At 40.5% G+C, this 27,990-nt stretch overlaps 1 protein-coding gene across 3 annotated transcripts in view; it reads right to left on the reverse strand.

Moving 5' to 3' along the window:
* Positions 1–550: 550 nt before the first annotated feature.
* LOC134211010 (uncharacterized protein CG5098) overlaps positions 551–27,990 on the reverse strand; it is a 31,405-nt gene continuing 3,965 nt past the window's right edge. For all 3 annotated transcript variants that reach the window (XM_062687528.1, XM_062687527.1, XM_062687529.1), the window contains exons 2-9: positions 12,634–12,800; positions 12,297–12,434; positions 11,891–12,234; positions 11,393–11,822; positions 11,242–11,332; positions 9,678–10,648; positions 8,670–9,596; positions 551–1,725 (exon numbers count right to left, since the gene is read on the reverse strand). In XM_062687528.1, coding sequence (XP_062543512.1) covers positions 1,312–1,725; positions 8,670–9,596; positions 9,678–10,648; positions 11,242–11,332; positions 11,393–11,822; positions 11,891–12,234; positions 12,297–12,434; positions 12,634–12,699 — 3,381 coding nt within the window. In that variant the 5' untranslated portion in view covers positions 12,700–12,800 and the 3' untranslated portion in view covers positions 551–1,311. The remainder of the gene's footprint in view (positions 1,726–8,669; positions 9,597–9,677; positions 10,649–11,241; positions 11,333–11,392; positions 11,823–11,890; positions 12,235–12,296; positions 12,435–12,633; positions 12,801–27,990) is intronic.

Genomic DNA, 27,990 nt, shown 5'->3' on the forward strand with positions numbered 1-27,990 from the left:
TGTGCATGTGCTAAGACAAGACAAGACAAGACAAGACAAGACAAAACGAGGGAAACGACAATTGAGTGTGTTTTCAAGAAAAATGACTTAAGAACAAAGCAGCTACAGGACCATTCTCTTTGCAAAACGGAAGATTCAACGAGAAATTAACATAAAAAGGAAAATAACATAGACTAAAGAAATACGCAAGAAGAAAGCTAGATATAACATGAAAATAATACCTAGCAAACCTCCGCTTATTATCCCAATGGCTGGTATGGAACATCTGACGACGCCACACACGCAACCAAACGATTATTTACTTGAGCGAAAAGCGACCCTTGTGCGATCAACAGGATTACCCTCAGAATCGAATCTTCAAACTTCAAACACCAGTAAATATCTTCGCACCCGAAACTAAAGAATTTCTTTTTAAAATATGTCAGAACAAAAAAAAACATCTTGCCGGTCAAAGCCTACTTCACACTTTGTCATGTTTTGAATCTTCATACCCATAAAAGATCTGAGGGAGATTTTCGGATAGAATGAATATGATAATGGCAAACCCAAATTATTTCTTTTAGTATTTTTAATACATTTTCGTTTATTTTGCAGCATTTTGGATTGACTCACTAAAACTTTACGAGAATTGTCCATAGGTTTTTCTTCGCCAAGGAAACACAATTTAATAATATATACTACACACGTGCTATCCTTGATTGAAATTTATCATTTTCATAAATCACATGCATCCAACGAATTCATACAATTCGTGTTTTCTTTGCTTTCTTTACTGAATGTAATGTTTATAATTGTCTCAAATTTTTATTGTGTTTCTTCAAAAAAGAAAACTTTCTAACCTAACCAAAAGTATGTGCAAAATATACAAGTAATATCGGATCACTAACATTTTCGTTCAATAAATTAGTAGTTTTTCACAGAGATATCGTCATGAAATTTACAACACCGTTCACGCCATTCCACGTCCTACTACTTCCAAATGTCTCTGCGCACCTTTTAAAGCTAGAATAAAAACATTAGCATTCTAGCTGTTACACGACTAAAATGTACAGTTTAATTTGAATTGTGACTGTTTCCCTTCACGTACGATGGATTTAAAAGCAATCTCTAATATCTGCCATGATTTCCTCTTTATCATCAGTTAGGAATAATCTCCTTTTAAGTCGACTCTCTCTATACACTACAAACAGATCTATTTTTATTGACGCTTCCTATACAGAAGTGATTGGAAACCAGTTTACAAAACTCAGAAAATACCAAAAAATAAACAAACAAAAACAAAACCAAGCCAACATCTTACAGCCCCAATACTCAAGAGGAGTCAACTTTAGAGTGCTTTTCGCAGTGAGATTTGAACTCATCGCTCAGTTTCCAGTCGTTTCGCCTCGCACACACGACATGCGCTTCTTCGTCGCACCCCCGATGCAGGCAGCTTACGTTCGCTCCGTGGTGAGAACATATCCGGCACTGGTATCGACAGCAGTTCCAAATCGCCGCTTCCAGCCCGACGACGCGCGTTCCAATGATGTGCACCCCGGGGGCCCACACCAAGCAATCTTCATGCATCCACACTTCGTACGAGTCGTCTCCGGCTTTGATCATGCCGTAGTAAAAGTCATCGGGTGGCTGCGCAGGGTTGAGCGTTGTTGCGGTGCTGGTACTTGGAACTGCTTGCGGGGTTGAAGGTTGGACGTCCGTGCCGGTTTTCCGCTTTTTGGACTTGGGCTGGACAAGGCATAGCGAAAAACAAAATTATTTGAAATATGACAACAATCTCAACCTCTCACAAAGGTAATGCTATTAGATGCAGTTAGAATAAGCTTGAACTAACTGATAGCAAACCTGACTAAGATTTACAAATGAAGTGGTTCGAAAAATTGATTTTACTTCTTTAGCATTAGCATTGTTACGGTGTAATTCGTAGATTGGACACTCATGTTTTACTTTCGAGATCCTTATCTAGAATGCTATCAGAAATCGAGAAGGGGAGTGGTCTTAAACAAAAATAACAAAAGCATGAGGATTACTACTCCTGGCCACGCCAGGAGGAAGGAAGTGTTGATGTGGTACTTACTTAACGAGAGGCCACCGACTTAGCGACACCCTCATAAATACCACGGAGTTGGATAATGAGGAAGGTATTCGTTGGGTCAGGATTTGCCTGTAGCTGGCAATGTAACCGTGGTAGATCTTACCCCGTAACACACCACGTAAAGGTGTCTACCCAGCGGTACTGGCAGTTCGAAAAATCGATTTTACTTCAACCCGGTATCTGACCAAAAGATCTTTATTTGGAAATTATTTGGATAACAATTTACTGAACATAAGATATTTGTAGAGTAATTGGCATGGTAAGCAAACAGTTCGGTCGGGATCTATGATTTATTGGCTAAAGCTTCTGCCTTATAACCTGAAATGGAAAAATCTCTAAAAAAATCCATACTGGTTTTATGGGACGTCACTGGTAACCACACTGAGTGGAGGAGTTTTTCAATAAATGCCACGGGTGCTCTCATTATACAAAGTGTGAAGAAATACTTAACACCTTAACGAAGGTGTAACGGGGGAAGCCCATATGGCATAATGCCGTTTGGCATAATGCCATTTGGCATAACAACTTAAATGTCTAAAGGCCATTTGGTATTACGACCATTTGGCATAATTTGCTGGGTTCCTCGAGGCCATTGGAACTCTAACAAAAGGCGGAAACACGGAAGGCGGAATCACAAAAGGCAGAATCTCGAAAGGCAGACGTTCTTATACTTGTAACAAAAGGCGTAATTACAAAAGGCGGAAATACGAAAGGCGGAATTTCAAAAGGCAGAATTCAGTAATTTCTTAGTTTTGCACAGGCGCCTGCTTGAGATAAAGGAGAACATATTTTATTCTTTGAAAGCTCGCTTGCCCGGTCTAAGTTGAAGGAGGATATAATTCCTTCTTTAAAAGCACGCCCCTCCGTATATTTGTCTACTTTCTATCGGGGTACGCCGTTTGGCATACAATAATTTGGCATAATAGTTGTTTGGCATAATTGATTATAAATAATATCATAAATATAATAGCCCTGTTTGTCTGTCCGGTGACTAGCCAACCAGATGCAGCACGCGGGGGAATTTTCACAAAAAATAAAATATTTGACACTTCAATTCTTTTTTACTATCAGATGCAGAAAACAAAACCAGTGACAACCTTAGACAACCAGACACAGCATTTTATGAAAAAAATCACAGACAACAGACGTTGAAAATTTTGATTTTTTTAAATGCAGGAAAGAATATATCACTCTTAAAAATTGACAAAAAAAAACACTTGCCACGGGCGCTATTGCGTCCACAAATAAACTCGTAACATCAGATAAATTCCAATTCTTTCAGAATAGTTATTATTGAAATTTCTTTAAATTATAATTACAATATGGAAAGATCCATCAATTACGTTACGATTATTTTCAACCCCCATCACCCCTTTGTCACCTTTTTGTATTAAACATCAGAAAATGTTGTATGTATCGTCTGTCACACTTCGCACACACACTTCGTGAATTAGATGAGACGATTTTCATGCAGGAGCCTCCAGGTTTTGAAACTAACACTGGACAAGTTTGCTGCCTCAAGAAAAGCATATACGGTCTCAAGCAATCTGCGAGAATGTGGAATAGGAAGATTGATTCTATTTTTCGTCGAATAGGATTCAAACCATCAATTGCTGACCCATGTTTGTATGTGCGCCAGGAGGGTGGAAAAACCAGTTACATTCTATTGTATGTGGACGATATGCTACGACGAGCTACTATCATACCTCGAACAACAATTCGCTCTGACGGTGCTTGGAGATGTGAAACTTTTTCTTGGGATACAAATCGAGCGCACTGCAAGAGGTTTTTCGTTGAGCCAGGAGAACTATATAAAGAAAATAGCAAATCGTTTCGGCTTAAATGATGCAAAACCTTCGAAAGTGCCGATGGAACCTGGCTTTATTCAGCAGAAGGAGGAGAGCGAACAATTACCATCCAAAGACAAATACCAAAGTTTGATTGGTGGTCTGCTGTACATCGCAGTCAATACTCGACCAGATATAGCTATTTCTGCATCGATTCTTGGAAGAAAAGTAAGTAGTCCAACTATTGCGGATTGGAATGAAGCTAAGCGTACGTTGCGCTATTTAAATACAACATGCAAGCTGAAGCTACGACTTGAAAGTACCAATGACAAACTGACTGGTTTCGCCGATGCAGATTGGGCAGGCAATGCGAACGACAGAAAGTCTAATACCGGCTTTATTTTCCTGTTTGGTGGAGCACCAATTACTTGGGCAGCGAGAAAGCAGTCATGTGTAGCACTATCAAGTACAGAAGCGGAATACATTTCTCTTGCGGAAAGTGGACAGGAGCTACTCTGGATTTTGAAACTTTTAAATCAATTTATCAAGAAGTGAAATATCCGGTGGTAATAGGAGAAGACAATCAAAGTTGCATCAAACAGTTCACACAAGATTCTATTAGGCAACGGTCTAAACATGTGGATACTAAATATCACTTCATCAAGGATCTATACCAAAATGGAACTATCGATGTTGTACATATTCCAACGAACAAAATGGTTGCTGACATCCTTACCAAACCACTTGGTCGTGTAAAATTTGAGTATTTTCGGAGTAAGCTCGGACTTCACGTTGAGGAGGAGTGATGAAGTAGCAACGGAAGTAGCATGCCATGATATTAATTAGTAGTTATTAATGAAGTATAATAAAATCATTCTTTGTCTAACGTTCAATCGAAGCAGACGTCTTTTACTGACTCTCATCATGTCAATCAGTTGATGATACTCATATATGACCAAATTTGGTCATATATGAGTTATTGCAATCAAATCAACGTGAACTGAGCTGCTAGCGTCTTTTAAAGCACGGAGCAATGCGAAAATGGAGGAGATCATTCCTTCTCTAAATATACGCGATTGCTCTGGACAATGGAAAAGAGTTGGTGCCTTCTTTGAAAGCATGCATCTTGTCTTCTTCATTGTAAATATCAAGAAGTCTATGTTGAAGTCCAGTTTTAAGTTGCGTACAGAATATAATTATTGAAAATAAGATCATTTTCATTGCGTTATGTCAAACAAACATTATGCCAAACGGCTTAATATCAAATGACTTTATCCCAAACAGGATAGCCTCTTTCTATCTATTGAAATCTCATCGCACAACTGAAACACTATCAGTCTTTTAGCTTAGTATCTATTAAGCACATCCTGAGTTATTAAGTGGACGATTACCATGCTTCGAAAAGCGAAAAAAATTGCAACCCAAAAACAGACCGTATAGATATTCGATTTCAGTCACCTTCAGCATGGTATGCTTCGTACAAAGCCATATGCCTTATCGCTGAGTTACGGAATTTCTCTACACTATACAACAAGAAAACATCCATCTGTCCGATCAACGACCAAAGTATATTTTTTATAGCAAAAGAAGAATCACGCCATTTGATCTGCTGGTTCAAAATGTCCGCATAAGTTAAAACAGCCTAATCTAATCCAATTCTGCCTTTTGTGTTCCCGCCTTTCGTGTTTCTGCCTTTTGTATCGTTCCGCCTTTCGTATTCCGCCTTATGTGCTTTTCGCCTTTCGTGTTTCCGCCTTTCGTAGGACACCCCTGCACCCCACCATAGATGGTACGCAGCACTTTCCTTTCGAAAACTCCAAGTGCCTTCGGAATCCTTCTTTAAAAGTACGCATTTTCCCGGAAAAGGGCAAGAAAGTAGATGATCCCTTCTTTAAAAGTACGCATTTCCATCCCGAAATAAGGCAAAAGAGTAAATGACTCCCTAATTAAAAGTATGCATTTGCCCGGAATAAGGCAAAAGAGTACATGACTCCTTCTTTAAAATTACGCTTTGCCCGGGATGAAGCAAAGGGTAGATGACTTCTTCTTTAAAGGTACACATTTGTCCGAAAAAAGGCAAAAGAGTAGATGACTCCTTTAAAAGTATGCATTTGCCCGGAAAAAGGCAAAAGAATAAATGACCCCTTCAAAATTACGCCTTTTTCCGAAAGAAGGCAGAAGACTAGATGATCCATTTTTCAAAAGATCGCAAAAGTCGAAGCGTATTATTTTTTTTTCTACGCATACGATCGGAATAAGACAAATGAGCTAATGGTTCCATTTTTTAAAGCACACGATTTCTCCTTATAACGAGAAAGCATGCATGCATTTGGTTGGAAAAATTCTAATGAGTAGAATGATCCATTCAAAGTACGCATTTGAAAAAAAAACTTTAAAAAGTCGCATTTTTCAGGAATAAGGCAAATTAGCACATTATTTCTTCATTTAAACCATTTAAAATAAAATTTACCCGGAGTAAAGTACGCATCTGCCCGGAATAAAGTGGGGGAGTAAATGACACTATAGAGCCCCGATTAATAACAAAGAGACGCAGTGTCAAAATTGGAACAGCTGTCAAATCAGTTGTTCCAATCGAGCACATGGTTTTTAAAGGAGTGTTGCGCCACTTATATAATGCAGGCACAAGAAGGTGTCATACCTTCTTTTAAAGTACGCACTTGCCCGGAATAATCCGAAAGAGTGAATGCCTCCTTTATTTAAAGCACGCATTTGCCCGAAATAAGGTGGAAGAGTAAATAACTTCTTTTAAAGCACGCATTTGGCCGGAATGAGGCGGCCAACAACGCGGTAACCCGGAAATAGACGGGTGAGTAAATGACTCATACTTTAATTATTTTGAATATGTTATATTTAAGTGATTAGTTTCTATTTTCAACTTCGTTATTGAAACGCAATCTAATAAAGTAATAAAGTGAGCGAGAAAGTGAGTATACGTTTTTTTGCCTTTCTCGTACAACAAAGTTGTACCGAAAGGCTATCATTTCACTACGAAAACGAACTTTTCATAGAAGCCTCGGAGACCTATAGTGTAATATACCAATCGACTCTGCTCGACGAACTGAGCACATGTCTGTCTGTCCGTGTGTATGTATGTGTGTATGTGTGTGTGTGTATGTGTGTGCACAAAGGCTAAGTAAAACATTAGACAACTTTTCATATAGTAACCTTTAACCGATTTTCTCGCAACAAGTTGCATTCGAAAGGTGGTAAGGCCTTGTAGATCACTTTTGAATTTTATGACGATCGACTGTTGAGTTCAAAAGTTACTAAGAAAATGGTTCATTGAACCTTCGATTGAACCATATAAGATTGGTGTCTTGGCTAAATGCGAGAAAGGCAGTATCACTTTTCGGTGAATTAAGTTGGGTTTTTTTGGCAAGTTTGGGGTAATGGTCATTGCATTGGGGTAATGATAATTCGGGATAGTGACCATTCGGGTACAGCAACAGTCCGGCGCTCGTTAACTGGACTGATGTTTTAGCCCAGTTAGCGAATGGTTGCTGCTTTGGGTTATTCTTGGCAATAGGCTTTCGGGGTACTTGCATTCGGGTTAGTGACATTCTGGGCAGTGTATAGAATCACCAAAGAACAATGAGCTCGACTTTTTTGCGACATTTTGCGCACACACACAGACATGATCTCAGTTCATCGAGCTGAGTCGATTTTTAGATAACACTATGGGTCTCCGGGCATTCTATCGGGTTTTTGAAGCGAACATAGGGGTGATCGGGGCAATATGGGCCACCTAAGGAAATCGTTCTGAAAAGCGCTGAAAAGCTCAAAAAAACATCATTCAAATGTAGTTGACTTATACTAGAGAATGTTACCTTTCATATTACGTCGATGAATGACGAAAAATGCGTTTGGAAATTGTTGGAATGCACTTTTAAAAATGTATTGATTTCAATGTGTGTTCCCGACTATACGGGGCAATATGAGCCACCATTTGGGGCAGTATGGGCCACCCATCCAAAACGTTTAATTAGGCGAAAAAAGTATTGTAATATGGAAGAATACGATATTCCTACAACAGTTTGAAGTATTCCATACCAAATAAAATTAATAAACCGTACAACAGCGGACTGAACCGATTTGCCACTCTTCACTGTTTGAACAGCCACATTTCAATTGGTCAATGGTCATTTTTTCTGTTGTGATCGCAGTTATGCGCTGTTGTAATTTTTCCGTAATGAATCTTACATATATGATAATAATCTTGTATTTGACTACTGAAATTTGAATTTGTTCGCATTTTAGGGCCTGTTATCTTGATCTGTGCAGGTATGCCCATATTGCCCCATAGAGACTGGTTTTGGAAAAAATAAGTTTTATGATAAATTCAGATTTGTATCAATACAAACATGTGTGCACAATATTCAATTTTAATATATCTTTTGATTGTGGTGTATTTTTGACCTGTATTTTAATCAGTTTTGTGTCAAAACCTTATTTATAAACTTCAAATCTAATAATAATTTTGACTATGCAGCGAAAATTTACATATTCAAGTGTATTTTCATGTTGGAATTGAATTTGAATGCGGTTTTCACGTTGAGGCATATGTGGAGCATCCTCTTAAAGATCATATAACTTTTACATGATAAAACTTGTCAATAAGCTCAAAATGAGGGTGGCTCATATTGCCCCGTATGTTCATATTGCCCCTACTGCCCCTATAGCTTTTACGTATGCTTAGTATAATACGATAATGGCAAACCAGGGTACCGACAGCAAAGAAAAATCACAACTTTGATTCATGCAATACTTACAGCACTTGTTCCAGCAATGGAATCCTCTTTTTTAATGAGCTTGGATTGTAAGCTCTCCCTCGTTCGCTTCATATTGAAGCACTCGTCGTCCGTTTGACTCTGCCTAAATTCACTGGATTTGGTACTTATTATGTAGGGCCCAAACAGGTCACCTAGCCGTTGTTTGTGCGGTCCCGTTTTGCAAAATACACACATCCAACTAGTGTCCGTGGTGTCAGCGTCATACTTTGTGCTCAACGTGCTAACATGAAGCCCTCGAATTTTATTCTTCTCCGAATTGTTCATACTGTTGACAAACTTCTTCGGTTTATTTTGCAACTTTTCCGAGTCTTCCTCGTTAATAGGAGTATTGATGACCAGATGACTGCCATCCGATTTAACCTGAACGAAAGGGCCTTTATATTTACCGTTAGGATCCACCACAGCTGTACCGTCACTAGGTTTCGTCTTATTCTTACCCGCCGCAGATCCTGAACCGTTACCTTTTTTGCCGTTCCCTTTAGTAATCGGCTTCTTGCTGCCACCTTTAGCACCAAAACTAGCAGCCCGCTCTTCAGCAGCTGCAAAGCTGGTACCCTTACTTTGGACAGGCTTCTTTTTTAAGACTTTTTTCTTCTTATTCGGAGATCCGGCACCGGCGGCGGGTTTGCCGATATTCGCTCGCTTAGCTGCTGCAGTTAGAACCTTCTTCTGCGTCCCGCTCGTACTGGCCACGGGCGAATCTTCGCTAGCATCGACCGAAGGAACACTGGAAGAAGGTGGGGCTGATTCTTCGCTTTTCCCAGCCAGCTCGATCAGAATATCGGTAGGTTCAGTCGTCAGCTTCGGAGATGGCGTTTTCTTCTCCGCAGATGGCGGCGATTTGTTGGAATCCTTCGGTATAGTTTCATCGATACCAGCAAACATTTCCTCCAATTTATTCTCTACCTATGAAAGAAAAATAAATAGATTTCAGTTTTGCAGCCCTCTACAAACAATTGATGAAGGATTTATTAAACTCTATCTTACTTCTTCAAAGCTTTTATCCGTATCGTTTTTGCTCAATTCAGTTTTATTGCTATCACGAAGCGAAGATGATGCTCCTTCGGTTACTTTTACAGGACCGTTACTCTTTCGAGAGCTTTGGCTATTTTCCTCAACGGGGACGTTTAATTCAACTGGCAATTGCTGAGAACGTGACGCATTTACTGAGGCATCGTTTTCGGTCCTGGAAATCATAGCCGCTATCTTATCAATAGTTTCACAATCGTCCGAATTGGATTCGCTGTCCTTACGAGTTGAATCAATAGCGGTCGCTGCCGCATCTGACAGAACATTGGCAATACCAGTACTAACCGTTGAAGACTTTTTCTCTTCTCCGTTGGTAGGATTAGTTTCGGTCAGGCTTTGCAGATTCACCCGCGTGCTATCCGATAGATCCGTAATGTGTGGACTATGACTACTATCACTGGCCAAGCCCTGACTGAGACTGCTGATTCCTTCCAATGCAAGGGTGGCAATATCGTTCCGTACCGCAATGTTAGGTCGCATAGGATCAATCCCATCAATGCGATCACACTTATCCGCGCTGTTATCCCCTCCACCAAGGAACTCGTGCATTCTGTCCAGCTCCTCTGTGCCCATTTTGTTCGTACGATCGGGCTTTCGCCTTCTTCGTGACTTACTCGAATTGGAGTCCGCCGAATCTTCATTAGAAGACGGGAGTGGAGAGGCCCGGTCTGTGCTAATGGCTGTCGGCGCCTCGACACTGCTTGGTACAACTGGCGAGGCAACGTCCGATGGGCTGCTGGTTTTGATACTGGCGATGTTGTCAGTGTCTTTCAGTGTCGATGGCACATTCGTAGGATTCAGCGGAAACGATGTATTTACACAAGTGGCCGTCGTCGGTTGGTCCGTTGGGTGTAACAACGCGGTGGTCGGTGGACTGCGGCTTCGCGTTGGACTGTGATTAGGAGGAATAGGTGTCCGCAAAGGTGAATCTGTGAAACCATTATTAATCATTAATGGTAGACCCATTACAAATATAAACATAGACATTTATTACCGAATACTACATCACAATAGATCTAACAAATGATCGCAGTAATTAAAATACCCAACAAGGAAAAAAATACCGAACTCCCAGAAACATTTTTTTAGCAAAGTCAACTTTTTATAATTTATTTATTTATTTTTTTATTTAAGGTCTACATCAACAGACTACTTATGTCCTAATGATGGTAATTTAAATTTGATATGATGTTGAAAGGGTCGACTCAAATTTTGTGTCAGGTTTTTTCAAGTCGAACATTCTAAAAAATTGATATAAATCTTTGATTTAGGGCCGTAGTATGCCTATGCATTACGTAGGGGCCTTCCTTGACCGTGCGGTACAAATCAGGACCATGCTGAAGGTGGCTGGGTTGGTTCCGGTCTATGAAATTTTTCCTACTAAGATACTATTCTGTGATAGCCCGCCAGCATTTCTATTTAACATTGAACATTATTAAAACCTTCATGAAAAAATAAACATTGGAAGAATATTGCAAGATTTCCGCTCGCGACATTCTTATTTATAAACAAGTAAACTTACTCCTTTTGGGCGACACCGGAACTGTATTGCTTTGCATGGCATGCAAAAGAATATCTTTCACTAAACTGGATGATTCGTTGTTGGTCGACATCTGTAAAATAAATTAAACCTTAGCATTGACTTCGGGAAAACTAAGAACAATGCGACTCACATTGTCTCTCCCGTTTTTCCCTGCTTCATTGTTGATCTGTTTTGCATCCTTGATATGCAATCCTCCAGGGATCATCGCAGTAAACTCACCGGACGCCCCTAGACTAGACGCTGGGTTCGTTGCTGCACCACTAGGGCCACCGAGTGGCCTGTTAATACTATTGCTGCCATCTACACTACTGCTACCGCTACCGCTACTGCTGCTACTCATCATATTGTAATATCCGTTGCCACCGGCACTGCCGGTGGCTAACCCCATACTACTGGAGCTGTTATTGCCCAAAAAGCTACAGGCAACATTACTGCCTCCACCAACACTTCCACCACTACCACCGCTAGTATTCGGATGTTGCCCCGACCGGTCCTTCAGTGCTGCGGTTGACTGAATCACTCCTCCCATCTGACTCGCCGATGGTGAGCGATTATGATTTCTGTTCCACGAATAAAAATTAATCATTATTTAGTAGAACGATGCCTTTGTTTCCCGAACAAAACTCACGTATTCATGTGATGATGTGACGGATGCTGTTGTTGCTGCTGCTGCGTATGATGATGGTGTTGCGAATGATGCTGCTGCTGTGGCTGCTGTTGCGCCTGTTGGCCATGGCCAGGAACCATCTTGGGGTGAAAGAGATCGTTTTGATCTGGCATAGCAGGACCTGGTCCCAGACCAGGTGGAATGTTCGAGGGCAGATGTTGCTGAGTTGGACCCGGTTGCTGCGGATTGGTTCCTTTCGGGGACGGTGTGCTCCTCGCTGCCGACGACAGCGATAGATCCACTGATCCCAGCGGCATACCGGAACTACGTCCAAAGGTTGGCAGCATTGGGTTGATTTCTAGATTCTGTTGAACGATCGCAAATAAGGGTTACATTCATGCCAGCTTTTCAGGAAATTGTCACTCACGTTCTTGTGGTTAGCAGTCATGAAGTTGTAGAGCTGTTCCTGATGGGTCGGCGGGGTGTGCCACGTCACCGGCGATCTAGCCATCGATCGTTCACTGGACATATGGGCCAACTGCGGTTGCCGTGGGATGTACGGTACCTGGAAAGGACAACACATGGTTCAACCAACAGAAACTACTTTTTACTCTTGCCGTATCATAAGACAAGTGTGTACTATCCCATTGAATTCAACCACTTAATAAGGTACAATAGTACCTTCGACAGATACGTATTTCGACTTCAACATTATAACCGTCTTCAGTGTCTCGTACTTGGCTCGAGTCGAATATAAGTATTACCTGTAGCGGATTCCAGGTGGAATTCGGTTGACCCAAACGTCCATGCGGTGGATTGTGACCGGACATGTTGGACTTTTAATTCTATTTACACAAAGTGATGTTATCCATTCGAGCTATTGTAGATTACCAAGTAGAATACCTAACGGTAATTGATTGAGTTATTACACCTGTTGATAAAAACGAAACATGTTATAATTAAGAATATTGCTTGACTTGATGTGACAGTTAGGAAAAAATGACACCATGTAACAAATGATCGGCAATAATTGGTAGGTTTACAGCACCAGATCGCTACGTAGTTGTAGAATTGTTGTGCTGGAAACTTACGACATAAGTAGCAGGGTTGGATTGCACGGCATTTCACGGTGTACGTGTGTTTACCGGTTCGCGGTATGCCACTCCGTGGTTTGTATTACCTATTTGGCAACACAGTATTGACCCGATTTGATCACTCCCCGATTTTATCACGTTTTCAACCCGATTTTGTCACCCGAAAAAAAAAGAAAATTTTAGTCGTTGTTTTTATTATTGTAAATTATACCGCAAGCAACAATGATTTTCATGAAATAACTTTCACCGTCTGTGGTTTATTATGGATCATTTCATTTCTGAGTACCTGTTAAGAATTTTGAAAACTTTTTCAACAAGAAATTATGATTCATTTTTGGGTTGAAAATTAAAAAATTGAAAATAAAAACAATCCGATTTTGTCACATTTAACATTGGAATTTACCTACTTGAAAAATTCTACAAAATTTTAAATGGTTTTTTTTTATTTTCATCTGAAAATTTTCGGAGCTTCCTCGGGAAATTCTTCTGAAGAACTATTGAAAAACACAAATTTGAACCAGCGTGACAGGTGACGGCGCATCGATGTAAAAATGTCGGCGGTGGTTTACGATTAAAAACTGTCGACGGCAGCGGCGTGGCGTGATGACGCTTATCTCTATTTTCTGTATGTTCAGGAATGTATCCAGATGCACTAAATCCCTTCAGAATAGTTTCCAAAGAGCTATTTTTTGGCAAAATCAAGAAGTTTAATATGTTGCAAGCCAGGTTTTAGTATTGATTAGAAATGACCACTTCCCTCAGGAAACCAACATTCCAGGATGTCCCGGAAAGTGGTCAGCTGCGCACCTCGCCTTCTTGTGCCCGTCGGATCCGAGTCGGATCGTTGTCGAGTACCGGATTTTCACCGGATTACAATCCGACATTCTGGCTACGTGCCCGGTCCATCGCAGTCGTCCGATTTTCACGGTGCGAACGATGAATGGTTTTCCCAACAGCTGATGCAACTCGTAGTTGATTCGCCTCCTCCACGTAACGTCCACCATCTGCACTCCACCATAGATGGTACGCAGCTCCAAGTGCGCGTTGGTCCTCCACGAGCATCGTTCAGGACTTGTGTCTGTAGAGGATTACCGGTATCATGAGCGTTTTGTAGATAGTCAGTTTAGTACGGCGGCGAACTCTATTCGATCGGAGCCAAGTATGTACGGTTTCCTACCACTATGCGTCTCTGAATTTCTCTGCTGGCATCATTTTCGGCAGTCACCAGTGAGCCCAAGTATTGTACGAATTATTCAACCACCTCGTTTCTGTCACCACCGATACAAACTCGTGGCGGGTGGCTTACATTGTCTTATTTTGAACCTCTTCCTAGCATGTGTTGATGACTAGTCCAAACTGGTTTGCTTCGCTCTTCAGTTTGATGTTGGCTTCCTCCATCTTCTCAAAGCTACGTGCCATAATATCTATGTCGTCGGCGATACCAAACAAATAACTGGGCGGACTTCGTGAAACACGTACCACTCGTGTCCATCCCTGTCCTTCGTATTACCCCCTCTAAAAAAGCGTAAAAAACCGCTACGTGGACATCGGCTCTTACTATGAAACTTCTAATCTAAATATTCCTCAATTATCATTTGTTCTATTTTTAGTTTATTCCTTTGATGAATAATTGGTCGGAGTTCTGCCGAAACATACTAAGCGCCAATGAAAATTTTACCCATTTTCTTGCACACGTTTTCATGCAACAGATCCAATTGATCACAAATCGTCTCGCATATCCTTCCACCCTATAACTGACGATATCCAACAACAAAATTTGTTACGTTACATTTAATGTATGAATGAATTGATATGAATCCATTTCCGTTTTCATTCTACGAACAAAATATCACAAATCACGATTGTATGTCATACCCCAGAAACCCATTGCCCAGAAAGTGATTCCCCAGAAATTAATTCCCCTGAATGCACTATTCCCCAGAAAGCCATTCCCCAGAATACCACAATCCCCAGAAAGACATTTCCCAGAATGCCCCCATCCCCCGAAAGACATTCCCCAGCATACCATACCCCAGAATGCACCATTTTCTAGATTTGACTAAATACCACTAAAAAAAGTTCGTATTAATACTAAATATATACTAAATACTCGTTTGACATAATGCCGTTTGGCATAAGTCCGTTTGGTATAAGTGCGTTTGGCATAATGACATTCGGCATAAAGACCATTTGATATAACGATCGTTTGACAAGAAAAATAGTCATAATGATTTTAGGGACATTTAGCATAACGACCATTTGGTATAATGACAATTTGGCATACAAATTGAAAAATTCATAAAAACTCTAGGATTTCTTCCAATCAAATGCGTGCATGCTTCCTCGTTATAAGGAGAAATCGTGAGCTTTAAAAGATGGAATCATCAGGTCATTTATCTTATTCGGTTCGTATGCGTTGAAAAGAAATCATATACATTTCGACTTTTGCGATCTTTTAAAAAATGGATCATCTAGTCCTCTGCCTTCTTTCGGAAAAAGGCGTACTTTTGAAGCGGTCATTTACTCTTTTGCCCTTTTCAGGGCAAATGCATGCTTTTAAAGAAGTCATCTACTCTTTTGCCTTTTTAGGGTAAATGCATACTTTTAAAGAAGGAGTAATCTACTCTTTTGCTTCATCCCGGGCAAATGCGTACTTTTAGAGAAGGAGTCATCTACTATTTGCCTTATTGCGGGCGACTGTATACTTTAAAGAAGGAGTTATCTACTCTTTTGCATTATCCCGGCAAATGCGTACTTTAAAAAAATGAGTCATTTACTCTTTGCCTATTTCCGGGCAAATGCATACTTTTGAAGAAGTAATTATCTACTCGTTTGCCTTTTTTCCGGGCAAACGCATACTTTTAAAGAAGGAGTCATCTACTTCTAAGAATGGAAATCATATATTCTTATGACCCATTGCATTTGATACTTTTTTCAACGATTATGCCAAATGTTCATTATGCCAAATGACCTCGAGGTACCCAACAAATTATGTCAAACGGCCTTTAGACATTTAAGTCGTTATGCCAAACGGTTTTATGCCATATGGTCTTCCCCCAATATGAACAATGAACATAATGAATTATCTGCTCCTTCGTATATGTGTATATGTGAACCTTAACAAACAAATCAAATGGGCTCCATTTCGGGCAAATGCGTGCTTCAAAAGAATACAGCATATGTCGTTTTGCCTTATTCCGGGCAAATGCGTGCTTCAATATAAGTATTTTTGAATAGAAATATAGTATCTGGTATTTATAATTTATAGAAATGACAGCGAAAGACATAGTTTTTTAGACTGATACTTTTTTCTGGGGAACGGGTCATTCTGGGTTTTTGGTTTCTGGGAATGGGTCATTCTGGGGATTTCTTTTCGGGGAAATAGTACATTCTGGGGAATATCATTCTAGAGAATTGGTCGTTCTGGTAAATGGAATTCTGGGAAATACCATTCTGGGGAACTGATTCTGGGGATTGGTATTCTGGGCATTGACCTACAACCACAAATCACTCATAAAGGTGCTTGGTGCGGTTTCGCTGAACCCCGACTAATTTTCTTTCGGAAGAACAGTTTTAGATATATACTTCCCTTCCTTAGCGTACACATAAGCTCATGCAATTTTTCATTAATTTGTGTGAACCATGGACCCTCTACCGCCTAAGTCATACCCCTCTTCCACCTAAGTTGTCCACATGGTATACGAATAGCTCTTGTTTGACGAAAAATTCTTCATAAGCCAAAATCCCAATCAATATGAAATATTAAAGACGCTTTTGCTCCGATGTGCATGTGCCGGACTTTCGATGTGCATGTGCCGGAACGCTTCGGAAGCGTTTCCCGATGAAAACAAAACTCATTCTTTCTGTGCGCGTGCAAGAGAAAGATGACTAAACGTCAGCAAGCTCTACACGCTCATTTTTTTCTACTCAATAGTGAGTAGTTTTGTATTGCCGTCTCTTTTTTTCCCACAGAAATTTTACTCACTTTTTATAAAAAGTGGAACCACTCAAAATTTGAGTGGTTCCACTTTTTTTCAAAAAGTGAGCAAAATTTCTGTGGGAAAAAAAAGAGACAGCAATAAAAAACTACTCACCGGTGAGTAAAATCAAAATGAGCGTGTATGGGACGCTTTGAGAGAACAGACAATGTATTTAATCATCGCCTCTTTTCTCTTTCTATTTTGTTCCGATCGCACTGTTTCAAGGGGTATAGACCAGTGCATGATAACGTAGGTTGACAGTTCACAGAGCTATTCCACCAGAACTTCTCCGGCGAAGCTTCCGATAAAATTGTTTGATCATTTTATTCGCATGTAGATATGCTTTGCGATTTAGTTTATGCTGAATGCAAAGAATATCACTGAAATACTCGGATCACAGCAATTTTAAACCAGCACCCTATCTCACACAATAGGTTTTTTTTTGCAGCGAACTTTGCGCGACCGTATCCCACTGACAGTTATGTACCCTAATGAGAATCAAATGTGGTGTTTGTGAACAAAACACATACTATCATGAATTTGACACTGAGATGTCGGCTACAAAAACATGCCGTTGTATCATCGACCTGTTTTAAACTAAAAAACTGTCAAAACTGAACTGTCAAAATAAGTGAGGTTAAGTTAGAGTTTGCATTGGTCAATAGGTACACTGAAAAAAACAGTAGAAATAACAATTTTGTGGTAAAATTAAGAACAGTACCGACGTTTTTCAACCGAAAGGACAAATCGCTTAATTTTTTTTTTCTTTTTTTTTTCGAGTGTTGACCAGTTGTAGTTTTAATAGACTGGTATCTCGGCTGGGCTCTCCATGTGATGCACAATACTAGCAGACGACTCAAGCTATGTTGCTCACTAGGTCGCAATGAAAGCTTATCACGCGCATGAATGTTTTCCGAATAATTAACATGTAAAATTGATTTAATGTTTTCTTGGAGCCGACATTCAATACCGAATAATAGTATGTTGACAACGGGTTGTACTGATGCCATCTCCAAGTAAAGGCCGTTCTACAGCGATTAACGCAACGGCGCATCTTGACAGTAATTCTGTATTCTCTGTCAAAACGCGTCACCGCGCCCACCACCACAGCCGAGCCATAACACTTTGATGTAATGTGATGGGATCATACTAGTGGACTTTGTTTCAACATGGAATAATTTAAATGGTATCGTAAATATACAGTAAATTAATTTAAGTACTATTGCAATAAATCGACATATTAATCTGAGAGCTTCCATTATTTTTGCGGTTGATCAAGATTATGGCGTCATATCCTTTACAGTACTGTCTGATATCATAAATTTCAGTAGTCAAATGGTCATGTTCTATTCCGCTCTTCAAAATTCAAGTCTTTAAAGTCTGGTCCAAGATTCAGTTATCAATGGTATGGTAATGCATCATTGCGTCTATTTCCTAGCTAAATGAATGAATTTTACGATTATGAAGCATTGATTTATATGAATAACATCATTAAAAATATGTACTACTCGTTGGATCTTTTGGTCACATAAAATACAATTATGTTGATGTGTATATGGTATAGGTATACACGATACACCTCGTTAAATTTGAATTGCTGACTACATTTCAAATAAACACCTTTCATGAAAACTTATTTTGAAACTAAAATATCGTATTACAATTTGATGAATATCAATAATCGTCCAAAGCTTTGAAAATTATCTAGTGAAAGCAGTCGAAACTGAATCGAAAAGCCAAAATTGGCCACAGTTTAGAACCGTTCACCAAATAATCTTAAAAAAAAATTGAGCCTGCTATTTTAACAACTACATATTTTGAACCATGTTCCAAGAAAACACCTAATACTATCTTTGTGGACTTATGACGGCCTTGCATAGCATCATCATCGTCTCGGAACTAGAATCAGTCAGTAAAGATTTCAAACCATTTCGTGAGCTTCCATTTGATGATGGGCTTAAAAAGACATTGATTGATCCTCCTCACGACCTTAGGTGGTCAAACTATTAGTCATGTAGAGAAAAGGATAGTGGATGAAAGCATCATATGGTCTATTCTCATGTACATAGGTGGCTAAGGTCTCAGTTAAACGTGACTCTATCTCTTGTTTTACCGTCTAGCGCTGATCATGGGTTCATTCCCTATCGGTCATTTACTGTGTTATAAGGTAGTCAACTAATTTTATTTGTCTTTCAGAATACACTTAGTCACGTCTCCTATGTCCTTCAATCTTTCTTTACATTGGAGTAAGTATTATTTTTTCCTAACCCAAAAAATGAAGAGCGAAACAGGTTTGTTTATACGTTGATCCATGCAGTAAAAGTAAGAGTAAAATAACAAAGATTACTGAGAAGAAATAACGAATACAATCACCGTATATAATGCAAAATTAGTAAATCTACAGTATCTACTTTCACTACTTACTGTGTACTGAACTATGAACTGCAATTGGTGCAATGGATGATCGTTTGCTTCCCAGTCTTTTGTGTTAGTATTTTGTTAGTTAAGATTGGTACTAGACCCTGCCGGAACCTCCGCAGCATATACTCAAGAAGATGTTGTTAGATCATGCGACACAATCTCTACGTATTTGCATGGAGATATGATATATCAAGTGTTCAATTATTTTCTATATATTGGCAAAAAATACTCGACGCGTTTCTGTTAAATTGAAATGTTACCGGGATTAAAATACGTAATTCAGTACTGCTTATAGTGTAACCTTACTCGGATGCAATTAAATTCATCTCGTTTTCGTCTAACGGTAATGTGGTGAGTACTAATAATACTAGTAATGTGTACTATACAGGCCTGGTAGCGGGTCACTTTTTAGTGACTTGGTCACTTTTTTCGGGCTAGTCACTAAAAAGTCTCTTTTTTCAACCTCAAGTCACTAAAGTCACTTTTTCTCACAAAAAGTCACCATTTTCAACTATTTTGAAACTATTGACTAAGATTTTTTTATGAAGCTTTATGTATCCATCGGAAGATGCTTTGTTCATGGCGGAAATGAAATTACGGATCTTGGAAAAATGATCGCTCTGTAACTTCGCCAGCCATTTAACTCGACCTGTCGATTTCGAGTTTTTTTAACTCAAACTTTATGCAGTATGGGAAGGTGGGGAGACTTGATTCCTTGGGATATTTGATTCACTTCTGTTTTACCAAGAACTAAAGTAGTATTGTTATAGCGGATTTTTATTGGAGTTGGGAGTTATTTTTTTTAATTGACAACCTTATTTACTCTATTATTTACTACAACTTCTCCCAAATGCTATCATGTTTTCACAGCACAAACCAATAAATATGCTAAATGACCTTCACTGATAAAAATGCCATCATTCCACCACAATTTCAGGATATTTGGATTTTAAGTTGTTGCCTCAATTTGATCAGACTTTATCCCTCATTGGGCATCCATATAAAAAATTCAAGAAAGTATAATTTGTTCTCAAGCTACTATTTTTTGTAGATTTGACAGATGTAATGAAGGGTTTACTCTAAAAAAATATTTATTGAGTATATATCATCGAAAGGCGATCAAGTCTCCCCAATTTTGAAGATTGCATGCGCTGTTGAATTCCATAGTAAAAATCGTACATGAATACGCACAGCAAGTCGGAAAATCTACGTATTTTGGAGTAAAAATATTTAAAAAATCAGAGAGCATGGTCCTTATTACAAGCAGGAGGTCGAGGGTTCAATCCCAGGCTCGTTGTACAGCATCCGTTCGCTAACTGGGTTAAAATACCGCTTTTTAACTGGGCTGACGAGGGAATTCGCGATGCATTGTTGTGATCGTGTTTTATATGAAGCTTAAAGAATATACCATTCAGAGTCCCCTCGTCACTGAGTCTTTGTTGATGTTTTTTGACGGATAACTGCTTTTTAACTGGGCTTTGGCCCAGTTAGCGAACGCCCAGTTAAAAAACAGTCCAGTTAAAAAGCGCCCAGTTAGTGAACTATTGCTATACATGAATCTTCATAATTTTTGTATCCTTTTCTACCAAAACGATCCGTACTGTTGTTCTTGTCACACGATCCGTACTGTTGTTCTTGTCACACAAAAATTTAAAAAACATCCGTTTCACCTATGACAAATCGTAGGGTTCTCTGCATCTTTCTTAAGTAGGTGTTCAGCTAATCTAATGATCGTAATTTTCACTCATTCTCACGAGAAGAGAATGCTCATTCACGCAGATTTTCGCCGAGAAATAATTTTCAGGGCAGAAAAACAGGTGTTAAGTGTGATAACCATATTTCGCTCACTTCTAGTGGCGTAAAAAATTGATTTGCTTGCAGACTACTCATAGTTTTGAGTTGTCCTGCTTTTTACAGATATTGAGTAAAACTTCCGTGGGGTTAAAAGAGAGGGCAGTACAATTTTACTTAGTCACTGAGTAGATAAATTTTAGCGAGTACGATTTTCGTTTTTCTTCTAAGTTCGTTCTAAGAGAAAAGAGTGGTGAATGAAAGATGTTTTCCGCCACAAATTACGAAAAAAAATATCTCCGTCGACCCAAAAACGCCTGATTTCGTCTAATCGAACTTGCAACTGAAATTGGAAGTCACTATTTGGTCACTTTTTCTGCAACTGAAAGTCACTATTTGGTCCCTTTTTTCGTCAGCTTTGGTCACTAAAGTCACTTTTTTGAGTGGCTTCAGTCGCTACCAGCTCTGAAAAAGAACAAATTATTTCACAATTTTAACAATATGCAGACACTTGACTTATCAACGTTGACCCCATCATCCGTGGACAGGGCCAAATCCAACCCAAATTCAATTCAAATTCCATCCAAATCCAATCCACATCCAATCCAAAAAATTGACGATTTTTTGACAAATACCATAATGGGATATAAAGCAATTTATTAAAATTTGTCCAATCTAACGCGAACTAATTTTTATCTAATTTGACAAAAGCAATGCATTTGGTAGCTGGTGGGTCGCAAGCAATATGGAATTCTGCTAGGCGGGTCGCATATCCAAAAGTTTGGGAACCTCTGATCTATGGAAAAAATGCTTGAACAAAAGTTATTTGGCATAGCTTAAATTAGTGGAAAATGCAAAAAAAAAGTTTTTGATTGTAAATCAATAGTTACTTGATTGTTTTCAATATTTTCACTATTTTTACTTAAAATTGATTATATTTGCAGTCTAATGAAACCATAAAGTTCTGGCTCGCTATTCTCTGCACTGCGTCTCCTTCTTGTGATGTTCCTCCGGTTTTCCGCCACCTGTTCATGGGTAATTCGTTGATTTTGTTGCCATATTCGGTTTCGCTTCGGGCCGGTTCCAGAGTAAGTCCCGAGATTGGACTCTGTTTCGCAGAAGTCTGGAAAATCTCCCTCCTCGGCGAGAACAGAAAAACTGTTATGGCTTCTTGAAAAATCTTTTTTCGCCTGCGCAAAAGGTACTCGCTCCTTTCCTCGCATGTTAGCCAGAATTTTTATCCTTCGGTTCCTTTCTGGACATCCTCTGTTATTGGCTTCATGTTCTTGTTTGCAGTTTATGCATCGAGGTCCCCGTTGACAAGCTTCATCGTCCGTTTCATGTCCTTGTCCACATTTTCCGCAGATGGTTCTCCCGTGTCATTTTGTCTTTGTGTGACCAAATTTCCAATAATTTCCACATTGTTTTACTGGGAAGATGTATAGGTACACTCGGAAGGGTACTCCATAAATTTTAATAAAACGGGGGACCTCTCGTCCTTGGACCGTGACCATTAGGTTGTTGGTGTTTACCAGTTCCTGGTCCCGATTTCTCTTCTTCATCCTTTCCACTTTAATCACCGGAACTTCAGTTACCATATTTAGTTGCGTCTCTCCCTCTTCGAAACTTTCTGGCACACCGGGAACAAAGCATATCGTTTGATTCTGAATTTTCGGTGTGTAGATTTGATTTTTTTCTGACAGATTCACTTTCTTCACCGCTTCGTAATCGTGGGTCGATAGTAAATCGACCATGAATCTGAATCGTTCTATCTTCGTGATTTCTTTGTAGTTCCTAAAACCAGATTGGTGAAGCAACTTCCCTACCTCCACTAGATGTTTCGGTATATCTTTATCGAAGATTAGGGGTTCCAGGTAAACCGTGCTACAGTTCCTGTCTTCTGTTCCTTGTGAATCCGCTTCATTCATTCCCGTTGTGTTGCCGTTCGATTCTTGCACCTTCGTTCCTTTACTTTTTGGAGCCGTTGTTCGACTTTTTTTTGTTCCAGGATGCGTCGTCCTTGTGCCCCCTGGCTGTTCTGCGATCTGATCTGTGCAGCCACAGCTGTCGATGTCCTCGTTTCCCTTGCAGTCTTCGACATTCTGTCCTTACATAGCTTACACACCCTCACTTGATCAGTACAGTTGCTGATGAAGAATGTGTATAGCCGCCAGACATTCTAAATACTCACGATCCTCTAATGTGGACGTGTACTATACACATGTGGAAGTATTGGCTTGAGAAATGGATTGCGAGTGATTTGACTATGCGTCCAATTTGGGAATCTCGAGCTCGTTCAGTAGCCGCTAGGTTGCGAAGGCCGACGGGCGGAGGTCCTTCGTAGCTTAGTTGGTTAAAGCACCAGTCTAGCGGTTACCTCCAATACATTTTCCAAATCAATATCTTCCACATAACGTACATATTCACATATGAGTTTTCATAACATTGTAAATTAACGTCCAAGTCGGGTGGTTTAATCCCCGGAAATAGGCAATTACCTTTGATTGAACTGATTCTGTCCTTTTTTATTTATGAAAAACAATTAAAATTACGCTTTTTCTCTTCTTCTTAAATTTTTAATTGAATCTTAAAACTAATCTTCTTTTTACACTAGCACTAATTTTCTTCTCTTCTTTATTCTCTACTATTTCTCTTTAGATTTTCAAACGTAACTTTAATTTATTCTTTTCCTTTTCTCATTTAACACTAGTCTCGTATTTTCGGAAATATCAGAACATGCAAAACAAATGATTCGTGTCATATTGTGTTTGGGTTCTGAGGTTTGTTGCGAGGTGCGTTTGTCAGTAACAAACTCTGTTGACGACAAAGGGTATATTGTTAGACGTTGCTCAATAACACATTCCAGAAGCTGAATTTCAAAATGTGTTGTATGGTGGACTTCTAGTGCGAAGGTTTTTCTACAACTATGCCTAATGGTTCATGGTTTGAATTCCACTAGTAACGGAGTTATAGCTATAGTTTCAGTAACTTAGACTAAATGATAACAAAATTCCAATCATTTAGTTTAGGTTACTGTAACTAGCGCTCTACCTCCGTTATTAGTTAAATTCTAATAACGAACCATTAGGCAAAGTTGTAGAAAAACCATCGCACTGGAAGTCCACCATACAACATATTTTGAAATTAAGCTTCTGGAATGTGTTATTGACAAACTACTAAATGATCGAACGCAAATTACTGAATGATCGTTAACATCCTTGCCAAGCAGGGCCGTGAGGGCCGATCAATGACGAATCAAATGTTTACCCTGAGACAAATTCTTGATAAGTTCCGTGAGTACAACTTGCAGACACATTATCTGTTTATTGATCTCAAGACGGCGAACGATCCAGTACGGAATGAATTATGGCAAATTAAACTAAAACATGGTTTTCCGGCGAAACTGATACGGCTGATTCGTATAACGTTGGACGGATCGAAATCAAGTGTAAGGGTTGCGGATGAAATATCGACGTCATGCGTTCGTTATCTTAGATGGATTAAAGCAGGGTGATGCACTGTCGAATCTACTGTTCAATATAGCGCTCGAAGGAGCGATTAAAAGAGCTGGTGTACAAAGAAGCGGTACCGTCACAAGATCGCATATGCTCCTGGGATTTGCGGACGATATCGATATTATCGGGATTGATCGACGTGCCGTGGAAGAGGCTTTTGTCCCTTTTAAGAGGGAGACAGCGAGAATTGGACTCACGATCAATACCAGCAAAACGAATTACATAGTCGCTGGCAATCAACGCGGGTTCATTAGTGATGGTGGTATTGAAATGGTGCTGGATGGTGAAAAATTTGAAGTGGTGGAAGAATTTGTGTATCTTGGAACATTAGTGATGTACGATAATGATGTTACCCGAGAGGTGGAAAGGCGTATTGCAGCTACAAATAGGCAGAGGCGACTCGTCCATACGTTCTACCTGTTCATGGAACAGGTAACCATTTTTAGGTCAGAAGTAGGAAATTAATGGCAATTAATTGTTAGGGCAAATAAATTACCCAGTAAATTTTTTAAACAAAGTTTCACGTAATATGTCCAATGTTTTTAACATCTAAACATCTAAGAAACAAAATATTTCGTAGGCAGATCAAGTTAACGCCACATGCCTGGCGTACAGTCAAATTGCACCTAAATGGGTGTTTCTTCGACACACCACACCCCATCACATAGAAAGCTTTTGCCAGTCGTACGATCCATAATGAAGAACCAACAGCAGCGCTGCCAGAAGTCAAATTTAAAGTTTTGCGCCATGACAAATGATTTGAAATAATTTCCTCCTTGGTATGCTCACTCGTTCTCCGCGCGCAGAGAACCAGCGTGAGCGTTGCCAGCTTTCTCCGTTTCCTCACATCATCCTTTTTCGCATGCGAAGCAAGCACGTTACGATGCATGTTCTGCTATGCGCGCAGGAGTCAAACCCGTTCGACGCGCTGCGAGAACAATCAACGACGCGACGCACCTTCGGTTAGACTCGATCGTAGTGTCGGGCTGTGCTTTGCCGAAAGGCGCACCGCGCACGCTTCCGTTCATAGTTCATACTCCGATGATTGGAAAAAGTTTGTTTTTCTTTTTTCTCCTGATGAATATGCAATGCATCAAGAACAATATTAAATTAATGTTTGCGTTTTCAAAAGAGATATTAAATAATGCTTTTTTTATGAATACTCAGAATCGATCGACATAGAGAAAAAGGTATAGTTTTCACTAAATTTGAAAAATTAAATAACTGGAACACATTTCAGCTTCTAAATGTGACTCATTGTTCGTCACAATCTGGGGTCGCATCAAACAATAATTGTATTATTATTTAATCAGACTAAGGCCGAAGTGGCCTGTGCGGTATATAAGAGTCTTCTCCATTCGGCTCGGTCCATGGCTACACGTCGCCAACCACGCAGTCTACGGAGGGTCCGCAAGTCATCTTCCACCTGATCGATCCACCTTGCCCGCTGCGCACCTCGCCTTCTTGTGCCCGTCGGATCGTTGTCGAGAACCATTTTCACCGGGTTACTGTCCGACATTCTGGCTACGTGCCCGGCCCATCGCAGTCGTCCGATTTTCGCGGTGTGAACGATGGATGGTTCTCCCAACAGCTGATGCAATTCGTGGTTCATTCGCCTCCTCCACGTACCGTCCGCCATCTGCATCCCACCATAGATGGTACGCAGCACTTTCCTTTCGAAAACTCCAAGTGCGCGTTGGTCCTCCACGAGCATCGTCCAGGTCTCGTGTCCGTAGAGGACTACCGGTCTAATTAGCGTTTTGTAGATTGTCAGTTTGGTACGGCGGCGAACTCTATTCGATCGGAGCGTCTTGCGGAGTCCAAAGTACGTACGATTTCCAGCCACTATGCGTCTCCGAATTTCTCTGCTGGTGTCATTTTCGGCAGTCACCAGTGAGCCCAAGTACACAAATTCTTCTACCACCTCGATTTCGTCACCACCGATGCAAACTCGCGGTGGGTGGCTCACATTGTCTTCTCTTGAACCTCTTCCTATCATGTACTTCGTCTTCGACGTGTTGATGACTAGTCCGATCCGCTTAGCTTCCCTCTTTAGTCTGATGTAGGCTTCCTCCATCTTCTCAAAGTTACGTGCCATAATATCTATGTCGTCGGCGAAACCAAATAGCTGGACGGACTTATTGAAAATTGTACCACTCGTGTTAATCCCTGCTCTTCGTATTACCCCTTCCAAAGCGATGTTGAATAGCAAACACGAAAGACCATCACCTTGCCGTAACCCTCTGCGGGTTTCGAAGGGACTCGAGAATGCCCCTGAAACTCGAACTACGAACATCACCCGATCCATCGTCGCTTTGATCAACCGTGTCAGTTTATCCGGAAAACCGTGTTCGTGCATTAGCTGCCATAGCTGGTCCCGATCGATTGTATCATATGCGGCTTTGAAGTCGATGAATAGATGAAGTCGATGAATGTGACGTTGTATTCGCGGCATTTCTGCAGTACTTGGCGAAAGGGGAACACCTGATCCGTGGTGGAGTATTTGCCCATAAAACCCGCCTGGTACTGCCCCACGAACTCCTTGCAGTTGGTGCGACGGCATAAAATTTGGGAGAGTACCTTGTAGGCGGCGTTCAGCAATGTGATTGCGCGGTAGTTGCTACAATCCAGCTTATCGCCCTTTTGTAGATGGGACACACGACACCTTCCATCCACTCCTGCGGCAAAACTTCCTCCTCCCAAATCTTGGTAATGACCCAGTGCAGCGCTCTAGCCAGTGCCTCACCACCGTGTTTAAATAGCTCTCCTGGTAGTTGGTCAACCCCAGGGGCTTTGTTGTTCTTCAGCCGGCCAATCTCCTCCTGGATTTCCTGGAGATCCGGAGCCGGTAGAATTATGTCCTGCGCGCGTTCTCCCAGGTCCATCACCATACCGCCATCTTCGTCTGCCACATCGCCATTCAGGTGTTCTTCGTAGTGCTGCCGCCACCTTTGGATCACCTCACGCTCGTTCGTAAGAAGGTTCCCGTTTATGTCCTTACACATATCAGGCTGTGGCACGTGGCCCTTACGTGAACGGTTTAACTTCTCATAAAACTTTCGCGTGTTATTAGCGCGGTACAGTTGCTCCGTTTCTTCACGGTCTCGATCTTCCTGCTAGCGCTTTTTCCTCCGGAAAATCGAGTTTTGTCTGTTCCGCGCCTGTTTATATCGTGCCTCGTTCGCCCTCGTGCGGTGTTGCAGTAATCTCGCCCATGCTGCATTCTTCTCTTCCACTAACTGCTCACATTCGCCGTCATACCAGTCGTTTCTCTGATCCGGGGCACCGTGCCAAGTGCAGCGGTTGCGGTGCTACCAATG

This window comes from Armigeres subalbatus, chromosome 2 (genome assembly GCF_024139115.2).
Source record: "Armigeres subalbatus isolate Guangzhou_Male chromosome 2, GZ_Asu_2, whole genome shotgun sequence".
Taxonomy (NCBI): Eukaryota; Metazoa; Arthropoda; class Insecta; order Diptera; family Culicidae; genus Armigeres; species Armigeres subalbatus.